This window comes from Ruditapes philippinarum, unplaced genomic scaffold, assembly GCF_026571515.1.
Source record: "Ruditapes philippinarum isolate M1 unplaced genomic scaffold, ASM2657151v2 ctg12_1_1_1_1, whole genome shotgun sequence".
In the NCBI taxonomy this organism is placed as follows: domain Eukaryota; kingdom Metazoa; phylum Mollusca; class Bivalvia; order Venerida; family Veneridae; genus Ruditapes; species Ruditapes philippinarum.
Window position 1 is genome coordinate 30,034 of NW_026861084.1, and position 15,949 is coordinate 45,982.

General features: G+C 33.2%; 2 protein-coding genes across 2 annotated transcripts in view; one reads left to right on the plus strand and one right to left on the minus strand.

Moving 5' to 3' along the window:
* The window catches only part of LOC132714442 (nuclear pore complex protein Nup93-like), a 26,313-nt gene extending 19,647 nt beyond the window's left edge, over window positions 1-6,666 (plus strand). The window contains exons 14-23 of the mRNA XM_060697330.1: window positions 256-382; window positions 827-899; window positions 1,198-1,242; window positions 1,854-1,970; window positions 2,554-2,672; window positions 3,084-3,204; window positions 3,732-3,815; window positions 4,149-4,219; window positions 4,507-4,567; window positions 6,196-6,666. Of these exons, the coding sequence (XP_060553313.1) occupies window positions 256-382; window positions 827-899; window positions 1,198-1,242; window positions 1,854-1,970; window positions 2,554-2,672; window positions 3,084-3,204; window positions 3,732-3,815; window positions 4,149-4,219; window positions 4,507-4,567; window positions 6,196-6,315 (938 nt within the window). The 3' untranslated portion in view covers window positions 6,316-6,666. The remainder of the gene's footprint in view (window positions 1-255; window positions 383-826; window positions 900-1,197; window positions 1,243-1,853; window positions 1,971-2,553; window positions 2,673-3,083; window positions 3,205-3,731; window positions 3,816-4,148; window positions 4,220-4,506; window positions 4,568-6,195) is intronic.
* Window positions 6,593-14,306, minus strand: LOC132714443 (uncharacterized). Its single transcript, XM_060697331.1, has 5 exons — window positions 14,152-14,306; window positions 11,874-12,623; window positions 11,493-11,720; window positions 8,789-9,290; window positions 6,593-8,310 (listed from the first exon to the last, which is right to left on the minus strand). Exons 2-5 carry the CDS (start codon window positions 12,601-12,603, stop codon window positions 7,599-7,601), a joined length of 2,172 nt encoding a protein of 723 aa, XP_060553314.1. The 5' UTR covers window positions 12,604-12,623; window positions 14,152-14,306; the 3' UTR covers window positions 6,593-7,598.
* Window positions 14,307-15,949: the final 1,643 nt, after the last annotated feature.

The following is a 15,949-nucleotide window of genomic DNA, read 5'->3' on the forward strand; positions in this document are numbered from 1 at the left end:
ATATATTACAACTTCATGACAAAACTATTTATCTAGCTTACAGGTTTGTGGTTCTATCCTGGTGTCACTTGTGCTGGAAGTAATCAGCAGAAGAGCACCTGACACCTGCCAGTCTCTTGGAAGTGAAAAAGTCACCATATTTGACTGGTGTCTTTGTGACTTATAATCATAAAACTAACATAAAGGTCTCTTTTAAGTTACTATAATATATGTTTGAAATTAACAATAATCTTAAACCTGTTTCATTTACAACAGTAAGTCGAGATCCTGGAGACCCTAGTCCATTACGGAGACTCAACTTTGCCAGGCTGGTAATGATGTATACAAGAAAGTTTGAAGAGACAGACCCTAGGGAGGCCCTACAATATTTCTACTTTCTCAGGTAAGTTAATCTTAGTTGGATGTACTATTGAAAAAGAATTGGCAAGCTTTTAATTAGGAACTGTCCATGAATGGATGTCAAAAATTCTAAAACTAAGCAGACAACAGTAGTCATTTATGACTGGCAGCATGATATGCCAAGTTGGCATGAACCTGGTGTCATATGCAGGTACATGTTACTATACATACACTAATGTTTAGGGAGTAGATATATAACATAGCTTAAATAGGTCACTGGTACTTTGCTGTTCTTATTTAGGTGAAATAAACCTTATTTCATGTTACATACACTTAAAGATTGCTGAATTCAGAATGGTATGGCAAAAGCTGTTCTACCAATGAATGATACTTATATCAATTTAGTCAAATAATTTGTGCGTATACATGTTGCCATAATTTTGTTATTATATTGAATTAATTAACTTCTTTGATACATTTATTTCAGAGAATTAAGGACCAGTCAGAATGAGAATTTGTTTATGACTTGTGTCTCTGAGCTTGTACAGGAAACTAAAGAGGTACAAGACATACATTTTACATCAAAAATTGCAACGTTTTATACAGTTATTCCTTCGACTGTTACTAAGGTTTTTCAAGGGTTTAACTTAATTTCAACAATCATATGTTAAAGTTAAGACTATATCTAGTACGATTTTTGCATAGATTAACCAATCTTTCTACTGAGATGAAGTACATGTGTTCAAATTCAGCAATATGTGTTAAAAATTGCATTCTTGGATAGTTGAACCTTTGGAAGTTATGATCTTATAGTTAATCTGTAAAAAAAAATCACATGCAAATTATTCTGCTTTACAGTATGAGATGTTACTAGGGAAATTACTAAAAGATGGAACAAGAAAGGTAAGTGACACTTTTATAAGTTGTTAACTGTAGTTGGACTTACAAACTTTATATGATTATTTTGGTCTCTCTTTTTTTTGCCAAGGATAAGTCAGTGCCTTGATAATTGATTGTTTCAAATGCAAATTGAAATTTATTTTGGATTTCTGTTACACACATGCGTTAAAGAACCTCATAATTTTCTTTTACATAGTAAAAACTACAAAAATGTCTATTTTCTTAGGTAAGCCAACAGTAGTGATGTTGCTAGCTTAGCAGTAAATAGTAACTGTATATCACCAATATTTACTTCAAACATTTTAACTTTTAAATTTTTATTTTGTGATAATATATTTAACAAAACCAGAAAGAAAATGTTTGAAACTCTTGTTTCAAGAGGTTAAAAAACTTGTTTCAAGAGGTTTCATCATGGCTGGGTAAATCTGCAGCAGAATTTGATTGGCCACCTGGCTACTTTCGGTAATCTCTTCAAAATTCCTTTCCAGCGAATATACCCTTTTTCCTTTGAGAAATGACCCAGCTTCTTTCAAACATAATGAAACTCCTGTCATTTTCTATTTGATTAGATGCTAAATAGATATTACCTTGTTAATGTTATTATTATGAAACAGGCTGGTGCTATAGACAAGTTTCAAGTTGACACTCAGCGTATTATAGAGAAAGTTGCCAGGGATACAGAAAGTAAAGGAGCATTTGAAGATGCTGTCAGGCTATATGATCTTGGAAAGGTATAAACTCCAGTCATTTATCTATGAACTTTTAACCAAAACTTAAAGATCCTATAACACAATTTTCTTATGGTTTTATATCATAAATATAATGTTCAAATGAAGATTTATCAATATTGTAAGTTCCAAAAAGCATTTTTTGTAAAGATATTACTGAATTTACATTTCATGTGAATAAAGGGAAGTAATTAGAAATTTATTTTCTATAAAGTCTAAGTCAAATTTTTCAATAAGAAATGAATGCATATATTTTAATGATTACATATAATGTGGACAAATATTTGCAGTACATATTTTACATATCATTCGATGCTTAAAAATTGTTTTAGAAGCATAATTATATACATATATATCAGTGTGGTAACAATCTTAATTACGACACACAAAATCTTAAAATTATTTCTACAAATTAGGAAATGATACTCAACTAGATGTAGCTTTCTTTCATTTGAATTTTGATTCTTTGGAATTATTGGAATGAAGAAATTTAGATGTGAGAAATGATTAGTATGTGGTCATTTTAAGCATTAAATAGGTATTAAGTGTTGCATTAAGTGTTCCTTACTTTCTTATCTTTCTTCAGAAACCTGACAAAGTATTAGAGTTGTTGAACAAACTGTTAAGTCAGGTAGTGTCTCAAACTTCAAGTAATCAAACAAACAGAGATAGACTGAAGAGCTTAGCACTTGGAATTGCTGAAAGGTAAATGTTCATTTTAACCAGCAGAACTTAATTTGCTCTACTTTAAATGTTTAATTGACTTTTTTATTGTAGGAATTTCAATATAAATATAATAAAATATAAGTGCTAGAAGTAATAATTTCATCAAACTGCATGGATGTGCAGGATGGCTTGGCTCAATACATGTGATATAGAAATGTCTTTATCCACTGTTTATAATCAATTAAGACTTAAAGTAAAAAGAAATGCTTTAATACATTGTCCCATAATTTAAGCTATTTTCTTAAATGATTACAGTTTTAACTTTATATTTACATAAATTTTAGGGCCAAATTGATTTGAGTTCGACTTCACCAGTACTGAGGGATGATATTAAGATTAACCATGTTTGAAATAGTTATAACAGTGTAATGATTTGTATTTGTTTATTAGGTACAGAAACAGTATGGTTGCTGACAGTTTGAAGGCAAACACTAGCAGTTTTTACCTTATCCTTGACCTAATAACATTTTTTGACCTTTACAATGAAGGTCAGATGGAAGAAGCATTAGAGGTAGGCGCCTGATAATGATTATTCTTATTTATTATTTGCCATATTAAAGGTTTTTAAGTAAGTTTATAATGTATGTATTTTCATGTAGCTTTAATATTATTGCACACAAAAAAAGAAAATAATTTCCCATCCCAACTTACCTCTAAGGAATTGGTTCTTCTGGTCAGAACTTAGACGTTAAAAAATAATCGTTCAAAGTTGGAAATCACCGTCCATCTGTACTTTAAAATACTTTTTACAGTTTACTAAATCCTTACCCCTACTAAATATCTTATATTGACTTTTCTATCATTCAATCTGGACAAAACCAGTTATAATTTTGAGGAAAAATTTCAAATATGTTAAGAAAGAATAAATAACAGTGTAGTCCATTATCAGTATGTGCTGATCATAGACATATCTTGTTCTGCATTGGTTGCATGGGTATAATCATTTGCTGCCAGCTGGCTTAGAGTTATAAGGCAGTTTGTGTCAAAAGTTAAATGCTTATCATAATCTTATCTACAGAGCACATCTATCTATTTCAGATTATCAGGCAACTACAGTTGCTTCCCCTTACAACAGAGGCTGTTGAACATAAAGTGAACACATTTAGAAACTATTCTGAGGAGGTAAGATTCTGATTAGATACTAATTGTGACTTTTCTTTGATAGTTTATTTAACATATGTTTTTGTTTTAAATTTTTATTCATAGATGACTTGGACACTTTCAATAATAAATTTTGATAAGTTTTCTTAAATAATGAAAGTTATATTTGATAAATTTCCAATTTTGGGATTCGACTCTTTAATTTTAATGTTTTGGTTTTGTTGCATTACTGTTCATCGTAATTGTTCATATTATCTTCTGACTGAGCTAAACTTTTTATTTGTTAATATTAACATACAGAATTATTTGGTTGTGAGGATGTGTATAAAGATAAAATTCTCTCTTTTTTTTCAGGTTAGGAGATGTCTGCCTGATGTTTTGTTAGCCACTATGAATGTTTTGCATAGTCAATACAGGAATGCAAGGTTAATATTACTGTAAACATTTGACTCTTTTAGTCATTGGGTACTATCATCTCTCATAATATTTTGTATTCATATTTGATGCTAGTTCAATGTCAGATTATTCATTATCAGTTAAAATATAAATTTGGCTTTGTGGATAGGGCCCTATTTTGATTTCATAACTGTATGAAAATTAAAAGCAACACTGAAGCAGCTCTAAACTGGTGTCATAGGCAAATCATTATAAATCTAGAGAATTTAGAAGATTTCTTAGAATTGTTCTGTAAAAAATGTTTTTTTATCAACAGAAATACAGCACCTCAAAGTCCACTTGTGAGAGGAAGAAGTGATGATGGTGGCAAAGAAACAGTAAGTTTACAAGCCAACTTTATTATTCATCTCCGAGAATTTGTTTAAATTTTACCAAGGAAGAAATAAATTTTCTAATTTTTGAAATTTGTGTACATGTACGATTACAAGAAAGGTTTTTTAATTCACTCCTGCCAATAATCATCTTGACTGTTAACAAGTGATTCAATTTATTCATCAATTACTTTCCCATATAAAGTTAAAAATACTGTATGTGATAAAACTGATACTATTTCTATTTTAATCTAAATTTAGTAATCAACTGTACATTGGATGGTATTTTATTTTGTATTGTGATGTAATATACCTGTTATTATGATGCTAGTACTGAGAGAGTGTTTGTAACAATGATTTTTTAGCTCACCTGTCACAAAGTGACAGGGTGAGCTTTTGTGATCGCTTTTCGTCCGGCGTCCGTCCGGCGTCCGTCCGTAAACTTTTACTTTAAATGACATCTCCTCATAAACTACTAAGCCAATTTCATCCAAACTTCACAGGAATGTTCCTTTGGTGGTCACCTTTAAAAATTGTTCAAAGAATTTAATTCCATGCAGAACTCTGGTTGCCATGGCAACCGAAAGAAAAAACTTTAAATATCTTCTTTTAAAAAACCATAAGAGCTAGAGCTTAGATATTTGGCATGAAACATCTTCTAGTGAGTGTCTACCAAGTTTGTTCAAATAAAAGCCCTGGGGTCAAAATTGGCCCCGCCCTGGGGGGTCATTGATTTTCCCTATAGTCATATAGTAAAAACTTAAAAAATCTTCTTTTAAAGAACCAAAAGAGTTAGAGCTAAGATATTTAGCATGAAACATGTTATAATGGGTGTCTACCAAGTTTGTTCAAATAAAAGCCCTGGGGTCAAAATTGGCCCCGCCCCGGGGGGTCATTGATTTTCCCTATATGCATATAGTAAAAACTTTAAAAATCTTCTTTTAAAGAACTCAAAGAGCTATGGCTAAGATATTTAGCATCAAACATGTTCTAATAGGTGTCTACCAAGTTTGTTCAAATAAAAGCCCTGGGGTCAAAATTGGCACCGCCCCGGGGTTCATTGATTTTCCTTATATGTGTATAGCAAAAACTTAAAAAAATCTTCTTTGAGAAAACCCAAATAGCTAGAGTTAAGATATTAAGCATGAAACATCTTTTAGTGAGTGTCTACAAAGTTTGTTCAAATAAAAGACCTGGGGGTCAAAATTGGCCCCGTCCCGGGGGTCATTGATTTTCTTTATATGTGTATAGCAAAAACTTAAAATCTTCTTTGAAAAAACCCAAATAGCTAGAGTTTAGATATTAATTAAGCATGAAACATCTTCTAGTAAGTGTCTACAAAGTTTGTTCAAATAAAAGTCCTGGGGTCAAAACTGGCCCGGCCCCAGGGATGTCATTGTTTTTAACTATATGTGTATAGTAAAAACTTAAAAAAAATTTCTTTCAAAAAGCCCAATGAGCTAGAGCTTAGATGTTTAGCATGAAACATCTTCTTATGGGTGTCTACCAAGTTTGTGCAAATAAAAGCCCTTGGGTTAAATTAGCCCTGCAACGTTGGGGTGGGGTGGGGGTTGGGGGGGCTATATACAGGTGAGCGACCTCAGGGCCATCATGGCCCTCTTGTTGTTTTACAGTATTTGAACTACCTTAGAAGTCAAGCCAAGGCATTGATCATGTTTGCTGGCATGTTACCATACAGATTACCCGGAGATACATACGCTAGACTTGTACAAGTTGAAGTGCTTATGAACTGAAAAACTTAGTGGATAATATGACAAGAAATTACTAGAAATACGTCACTGGTTTTATGACCAAATATCATCTGAATTACATTATTGTAACTGGTTATATATACCAGTTATTTGAGATCATGTTATTAATCAATTACATGTATATCAAAATATACATGATGACTGATGATTAGAATGCATAGTGAATATGAAGAGTGGGCCATTTCCAACATTAAATCCACCATGTCTGTGTTCATTTCTGTTAAGGAACATTGGAGAGAGAGAAAAAAAGAACTAATAATGTGGGTAAAAAATGTTTGTATTGAATACATTAACAAAGTATGATTGACAAAATAAATGACCTTAGAAATATTAGTACAGTTTGTTTTTCTTAAATGTAAAAGATGAGGAAAAAGCATAAAAAGAAATTACTTTTTTACACAATCTTGTCTTATTTAATAAAGCTTAAGTTCATGATGCAAAATGACTACTGATACAATATGTGTTAACTGATTTATATCAGAAATTTTATTCACTGCTATTACATGGTTCTATGTTTAGGAAACGATTTGTTGTTGAACATTATAAATACATGAATTTTGGGGGATAGAAATTCATGATAATAATGAATATTTAATGGCATGGTCTTTATTAAAACCATTCTAATTTTCTTCAAAACAAAGTCCTTGGAATGCGAATAATGAAGGCGATGAAATATGATTTTGTCACTATTTGAATACCACATATTCTCATGTTCAGGGCAGGTAGAACACTTTACTGTACATAATGTTATGTACATATTAATCCTGGTAATAGCCAAAATCCCATATTTCTGCATTCTGTTACTTCTGTCCTTGGAAAACCATACACAGAAAGAAAAAAATGGCCCTTGCATTGGTCCTACAGACACATTCTTTCCAATAACATTCCTTAAATGTGACCCTAATTTGGTAGTGTACTACTCAATGTGTATAGAATGTCGATAGTCATAAACATATATCACAAATGATGCCCATTAAATAATTAATGAAAGATACACTCAATTGGGAATAAATACATTCACGCTTCATATGAGCTGTGTCATGACAAAACCAACATAATGCGTTTGCGACCAGCCTGCGCATCCGCGCAGTCTGATCAGGATCCATGCTTTTCGCTTACAAGTAGAGAAACTGATATCCTGATCAGACTGCGCGGATGCGCAGGCTAGTCTGGATCCATGCTGGTCGCAAATGTATTATGTTGGTTTTGTCGTGACACGGCTCATATAAACTCTTGTTCATCCATGTTTATCTGGCAGATTTGATCTACATTGCTTTCTCTGAAACTTGTGCTTGCACACTGGAATGAAGCAAACTGCAAATATCTTTATGACCCTTCACCCAAGCCGTTTTCTGACATTTTGTCGAACAATACCATGCTTTCTTGCATTTGCTACATCCGGGGAATTTCTTTCCCTCAGAAGCCACCTTTTTGCACTGAGTGCAAGACGTATTATCATCACCCTCGAACTGGCATCGTTTACATAAACACCAGAAGTTAAATGATTTGTAAAGCCATGCTCGTCGTAACCTTCTCGGCATTGATGTATCGATGTAGGTTGTGAACAGCTCTTCGCCGGGTTTTATATCTCTTTTAACGCGCACGTGCACAGCAGGTTTACCTTCCGCAAATCCGTCCATAACTTCGACGTTGTTGTCACAGGCATGGTTAAGGCATGCATGTAGTGGAAACATTCCCGCATATGAAACCATCGGAGGTTTTTCTTCAAGGAACTTCAGTATCTGTAATGACCGCAGGTCTTGTATGTTTGGTAATTTCTCCATGAATTTGTGTTTTGGTGTGATAGACGAGCTGAAGGCTTGAAGATTGCACGTGGCTTGAAAGTATCTCGCCTCGAACTCTGCTTCGTTAATAGTGTATGAAATACCATCCCCACAGTCTGTGAATATTTTCTGAACCAGTTTGAAAATTTCCGGCATACGTTTTACCGCGGACTCGCGGCCAAATGAAATAAACCTGGAAAAGAATAACAAGTTTATATACTGTACATGTATTTCCTGGGTTTTATTTTTTTTTACTAAATGGCATTATTGTTTCCTTAGTTAGAACCAATATCAGCAAAAAACTATTAACAAAGAACGACCGTATTAAAGTGTCATTATGCCCATCCAATGGTATATAGTGAGTGTACAGGTGAAAGTCAAAATAAGTTTACATTTTGCCATAATTCCTCTCAATTTTATAATTTACTTGGAATGAACGAGAATTTACAAAGGTGTGCGTTTCATAAGGAAATTTCTGTAAATATTCTTCGGATTTAAGCTGTAACGTTCAATTTATAAAAAGAGTGGGATTTTAGTTTAATGGTCAATCACTATCTTTTGAAATTTATCGACAATTCAGCTAAACAATGAAATAATGAGCATACATGCACTGTCATAATAAAATTCAAAGTATATTTAAAGCATTGAAGAAGAGCAAAAATAAGACTTACTTTCGAAACGGCATCTTGGCATAAGCCCAGTTCTCACAACTTGGTGAAGTTAGACCAGCCTGCTTCATTTGTCGTTTTGCCTCGGCTACAATAGAGGCCCATAGTTTAGCCAGTATTATGGGACTATACTGCCCCGCCCAAATGTCTTTATAGACGCCCCTCTCGTTCTTTGCTTGACCTTTGTGTTCAATGATGTCGTATAACTCATTGCTAGCAGAGTTAACAGATGGACAGAGAATTTGGTGGTAGCGGTCCCAAGCACCCGCTTGACAGGTGGCGCTGCAATACTTCTCTCGTCTGCAAAACCTACAGTACAATGGCGTCACATCCGGCCAATGTTCCTCAACGAAAGGTCGAAGGTGCGATGGAAGAGTTTTCCAGTTATCTCCAAAGTAATGACTTGGAGTAATCATAGAGTTTCCACAGTGGTCGCAACCAGGGAGGTCAATACAGTGTAATAACTGACCAATTATAACTGGAATATCATCAAATGCATCTTCACCTGGAAAGGAATTCGAATAAGCTTATAACGAAAGATGAATTAAGATCTTTTTATTTATCCCAAAATGTAAAATGGCAGTACTAATGTATCGTAAGTTAGTAAGTTACATGTAAATATGTAATAATTAAAATACATGCAATTTAAAGTTAACATGTGTTGCTGTTTAGAGGTGTTAACTTTATTGTGATGTCTCAATTTGGGGAAAACTGAAACTTTTGTTGTAAATAGGTTATTGCTCTACAGCAGACATGGGGTCGATTACTCCTAAATGTAATCTATCATATAACGATTACATAAATAAATTTTAGATTACGATTACATTACATTATCTGTTTTACTTGTAACCGATTAAATTACAATTACTCTGGAAAAACGTAATCGATTACAATTACGATTACTTTTCATTGTGTCAAGGCAGTAAACAGATCATAAAAATTCCAAATAACACCGACATTTTGATTTACACAAGAACATGAACAGAGCTTCATCACACAATTCGCAAACAATTACAAAGTAACCACGATGACAAAAACAAGTCTTCTACTAAATTTAAATGTGTGATTTACATTTTATCATAATTAATTTTTCAAAAGTTTTATCACTCAGTCTACAAAACTGGAGGTTGTTGTTGAACCAGATATATCAGAACTGCACAGTTTGCATTTTGCTTTTGTTTTATTCCCTTAGCATCTGGTGGTATATAAACAAAAACTTAGAATCCATAACACTTGATTTCTGTGCAGAGAGAATTGAAATATCCACAGTATGTGCTATATAACAGAAAATTATGCACTGGTTTTACACTTCTATTACTGGACAGCAAACTATAGGTATTATTGTACAATATCAGTTATTAATTTTACAAATACTTGTTTAGCCTCAGGCAATAATCAAAGGGCTGCAAGCTCTGTGGTATTTTCTGATCTTTGCAATCTAAATCGTACTGTATATCTGTATGTGTTTTCCTGTATAAGTTTATTTTTATGTACTATAATTCATCTTGCAGGGCACCAGAGTTTGATACATACGGAATTTTGCATAACTAGAGTTGCATCAAAAAATCATTTATGTTCATTTTTTATGATAGCCACACTTTATCCTTGCATATCGTGGCTATTTCCTTAACAAAGACACTAAAAAAAGAATTTAAAAAAATGTTGACTCGACTGGGATTGAACTCCAGACCTCTCACACACGAAAACTGCACCACGGAGAAGTTTTTAAAACAAAGGCTGAATAAAATCAAGTCATTCTAAATTAGAATTTCCATTGCATTTCGGGTAAGGGTAATTTCGAGGTATTTTGTTCAGGGTAATCCTGTTGTTTAAAATTGAAGTAAATAATTTAGCAAAAATCTTCTCGCCCAAACAGTCCAACATGTAGAAACTATATATTCAACTACTCGGCAGTCAGATTTATTTGTGTAGTACTCGGTAATCGACATCGCTAAAAATAGCATTTTCATTGATTAAAATCATATTCATCCGCGTAATTTGTGAGTGTGCATTTATTGACAATTCTATAAGCCAACGCTACTTTTAAAGTTTGAATGTGTAGTAATTTGTTGGACACTTGTAACAAAAAATTGTTTTTTCTTTTAAATTGCTGGTTTTGAGTGAGAACTACTTTGCGTTGTTAGGTCTGTAAGGAAATTTTGTGTTAGACCGTGGATGTTCGCTATGTATTTACTGATCTGCGATCAGAAAATACAAAAATGATAACAAACGGTGAAAATATTTTTGGCATATAATTTAAGATTGTGTATAGTCAAACAGTAAAATTAAATAACTCAGTCTAAAGTAAAACGTACGAAAAGTAAAATAAAATTAAATAAATTTCAACTTTAACTGAATCTGTTAAAATTAAAACATTATATTTATTACACCCAGTGCACTTTGCAGTATCTTTAGTATGAAATATCATAATTGCACAAGTATATAATATAGCAGTACTATAATTAAAGTTTTTTCTATGCCAAAGTAATCGATTTTTGAAATGTAATCGACGATTACACCATTTTTCGCGCATGTAATGATTACATTTGTACAATTACGATTAAATGTAATCGACTTTTAAAATGTAATCGATTACATGGACAAATTGTAATTAATTGCAATCGATTGCAATCACGAGTACCCAATGTCTGCTCTACAGAGGGACGCTCTACAAAGGTTATACTGTGTAAATAATGTATAAGTTTACCTGGCTCGAGCGTGTCTGTTGCGTAAACGGCTCTGCCGTAATCTGTAAAATCAACCTTCACTGGATAGTCTACAGTTAAAGGTCCATAAATCCTTTTAACTCGAACTTTCTGGAACAAAGTAGGGGCCTCCAAGTCCTTCTTCCGTTCTTTCTCTGGGATCAGGGCCGTTGCCTTTCTAAACCAGAACTCTGCCATTACAGGCAGATCAAGCTTCGATAAGATTTTACCTGTAACATGTGAAATTATATAATGCTCCTTACAACAATTCAAACTATAATTATATAAAATTATCTTATTAACTCAAAAGTAATGTTATAATGTTCTTGTTGATTACTGCCTCAAACTATAACATTTAATATCTATTCAAAGTCGTTCCTTACCTCCAAGTTTCCAGACCTCGGCTATTCTGTGTGGTTTTGGTATGCTCATAAGATCACGGAGGGCATTAACATGTTCTCCCAACTCCCAGAAAATCTCTGCACGGATTTGTATCATTCTTGCATTCGTCCCATCCTTACGTATCGCCACTTGGATACATTCGAGCGCCTCCTGTAGGCGGCCATCTTCGCGGGAATTATACGCCATTACTGCAATAGACGCTGCGTCTTTACGTGTCTTCATATCAATCTGAGCCGGAGCAATATATTTAGTGGCGTCAATTTTGTGCTTCTTTAAAAGAATCTCAACCTCCAATTTAAAAAGTTCGTTATCACCAGGGTAAACGTCTTGGGAACAAAGTTCAACAGCGTTGTACTCTCTTTCAGCAAGCTCACTGTCCCTTTCATAATCAGATAACAATACATTTTGAAGGTTACGCAAGTCCTCTGCAATCTCGGAGTTTTTGGGATCTTGTACTAAAGCCTCCTTGTAGAATTCGAAACTTTCCATGAAACTTTGCAGTTTTAACGCGGATTTTCCGGCTGCTATGAGAGCGTTTGATGACTTTGGATTGATTTCAAGCGCACTTTTTGCGTCATCAAGAGCTTGACGATAAAGTTGACTCTTGTAAAACAGTTTTGAACGATCGACATAGTTATCTTCCGATTTCTCGATATCTAACAATGCTGTTACTGCAACAATCTCCTTTTCAGTTTCTGTTAGATTTTCCATGACTGTTAGTAGCAAGAAATCTGGAAATAAAAATTAAATAGAATTAGCAAATAAAGATATGTCTATAATTATATTTGTTGATGAAATATTACACAGTAGAAAATAATAATTTGATATGCTGCTGATAAACTCGCTTCCCGTCAATCAGTTATATATAAGTGCATGACTTTGACGAAGTTTTATAGATGTTCAAGAGACATATTTCTGAAACATGAATACAGTATTAAAGAAATGCAGCGGATATGTAATGAGGCATTTATCAACTCGTGTTCATGAAAACTGAACGTGAATGCATTTAATGTACTATACGACTATACAAGCGATCTTAGGTTTCCTGATTTCAGTCAACTCTTTATTGTAACCCCGCACACCTACTCCCGAAGAAATGTGCCGAGTTTGTACCTTCCGGCTTGACGACACCAAAATAGCCCGATATATATTAAGGCATTTAGCCTTGGTTTTAAAATGTACCTTCTTGTTGCATAATTGCAGGTTAAAAATATCAGAAAACCTGAAAACCCTGAATTTAGTAGGTTTTATATAGAAAAAGAGAACTTTCAAGGGTAGAAAAAAACACCTGAACTTCAGGCAAATGTCTGACAACTTGCACACATGTTATTGTTCCAGCTGTATAGATTTTACCAGGAGATTGATTGAAAATCCAAGAGTAATTATAGCTACAGTTGACTGAACATTGCTTTTATCCCTGTTCGTTATAAATTATTTAAGGAAACAACGTTTTGGTGTAAAAACACCTATTGACTTTCGTCATTTAATCACTAAATTAGACCCTCTAAAATTCTATAATCTTTAGTTTTTCACTGAAAGCTTCTTTTGTGTGTGTGTGTGTGTGTGTGTGTGTGTGCGCGCGCGCGCGTGCGTGCGTGCGTGGTTGTGTCCTGATACGGTTTCCGAAAAGGTATATATAAGCCATACAATTGAGGATCGAATTTTTACAACATCGTTTAACACATCTTCAACAGAAAGAAAATTTATTCATTTTAGAAACATAATGTGCCTGCATTATTTCAACTTGGATGCTATATATGGTCATTAATAAATACCGATACAATTTTGAATGCCTTATGGAGTAGTTCATATGGAAACGTGTAATGTTTTTCGATCGTGATTTTGAACAATGTTTGTCGGTATAATATACTTAACGACCATGGTTAAAGTAATAGACGGCTGTAGAAACTGATACATTAAGAAAATGCAAAGGTCAACAACGAAGTCTTGTTGTAATAAATGCTAGGATAAAGCGTGGTACAATAAAATAATTTAAAAAAACACTAAAAGTATATTTGAATTTCTGTCTATATAGACGTTCTTCAGATTTAGCCGTACAAATTCGACAGCACTCTTCGTAAATTGTCTATCACAATTCCATAAAACATATACAACTACATGTGTGTTTAGTTTGACTACTAGTATATTAACACAGTACATAGCATAATGGTTCGTGTTGATCATATGAATTATTTACCCATCAATAAACATGCAATAAACTATTCAAATAAATTTATAAATGTACAAGAAACTACTTACATTTTGACAATCCGTTTTACTGAATTATGTTTCACGACTTTTTACATCTGTGTACAAGATATTATCTGGACAGCCATATGGGCTTATGAGCGTGTAAGCATATTGTGTAGATTAATACTGCCTCAGATTACGCGAATACCTATAGTGTTACCATGGTAACAAATATGTGTAGCTAGCTAGTATACTGCCAGCGGAAGCTCACCTGTCCGACCGTAGAGAAGGTCGGATCGTCGTTTATACTTACACATTATATATTTAAGGGGGAAATGAAAAAGTAATTTAGTTTAAAATGAATACGATTATATTATATATTATTCTGTGTTACTGATGCTGTTACTGATATCTGTAATCCAGACTCAACTCTTAAATTTCCGTTTGTCTTCGGATAAAGTGTTTGCTGATACGGCTAAAATTGTTATTACGAAGATCACTGTATTTTTAATGGACTTTCCTTTTAAAAATACCCAAATATTACTGCTGATGTGTTTAAAAAATACACATGACTTTAAATTGGGAAGATTAATTAATTACTATACATTATACAATAACGATTATATATATATATATCCTATAGCTGCTATGCTAACATTAGCGGCTGGCAGGTATTCAAAAATACTTCTGGTTAAATTTTATGGCGGTCACTTTAAATATATTTTCTTTTGGCGGTCACTTTAAATATATTTTCTTAAAGTGACCATATGTTTTTTTTTATCTACTATTAACGTGTGAATAATGGTCAGCTTCTGCTAAAGTCGGGCCTACATTAATTAAAGATAACTATCGCAACACAATTATAATATCATATCGGTGAAATAGATGTATAATTATAATTTAGATCACAGTACCAGAGATGCTATCTATGTCTTTGACAGTACACTATACAACAAAATACGTACATCAAATAATATACTACTTACCAAATAAAAACAGAATATATCATAAATTTACAAAAATAAATCAAAATATAAACTGCGAAATGTTGTACCACAGAACACAAAAGCACGTACGTACGTGTATTTGACTAAAATAAGATGTACGTCTGTCTATATAATGTTTCAGGAAAAACATTGACTAAGATCGGTAAGCCGGTTACATAATTAAAACGATCATAAAGATCTACATGTATAATCATTGGTTTTATACTATATTAGTCTGTAATTGCATATATACTGAACAAAAAAAAAAGAAACTTCCCAGAAGTGATGCAAGATACGGTATATTTTTTAGTGGGCTCTGAATCTTTTGGTTTTTGACACATTTAAGATGAACACAGGGGTTTTTATATTTTCTGATCGTAAGATCAGTAAATACATAGCTAACATCCACGGTCTAACACAAAATTTCCTCACAGTCCTAACAACGCAAAGTAGTTCTCACTCAAAACTGCTTATAAAACCAGCAATTTAAAAGAAAGAATAATTTTTAATGTAGGCATTTAACGAATTACAGTGCATTAAAAGTTTAGATTAGTCAACAGAAATATGAGGTTACAATCACAAATTTCGCGGATGAATATCTTTTTTACCCAATGAAAAATGTTCGGCTATTTCCGTAAAGCTTCGGATTATCATGAATATCGTTTTAATCAATGAAAATGCTATTTTTAGCTGTGTCGATTACCGAATACTCCAGAGCGTAGTACACAAATAAATCTGACTGTCGAGTTGTGGAATATATACATGTCGGACTGGTTTGGCGAGAAGATTTTCGCTAAATTATTTTCATCAGTGTTAAACAACAGGTTTATCGTGAACAAAATACCTCGAAATTAATAAGGATCACAAACACGAAATGGAAA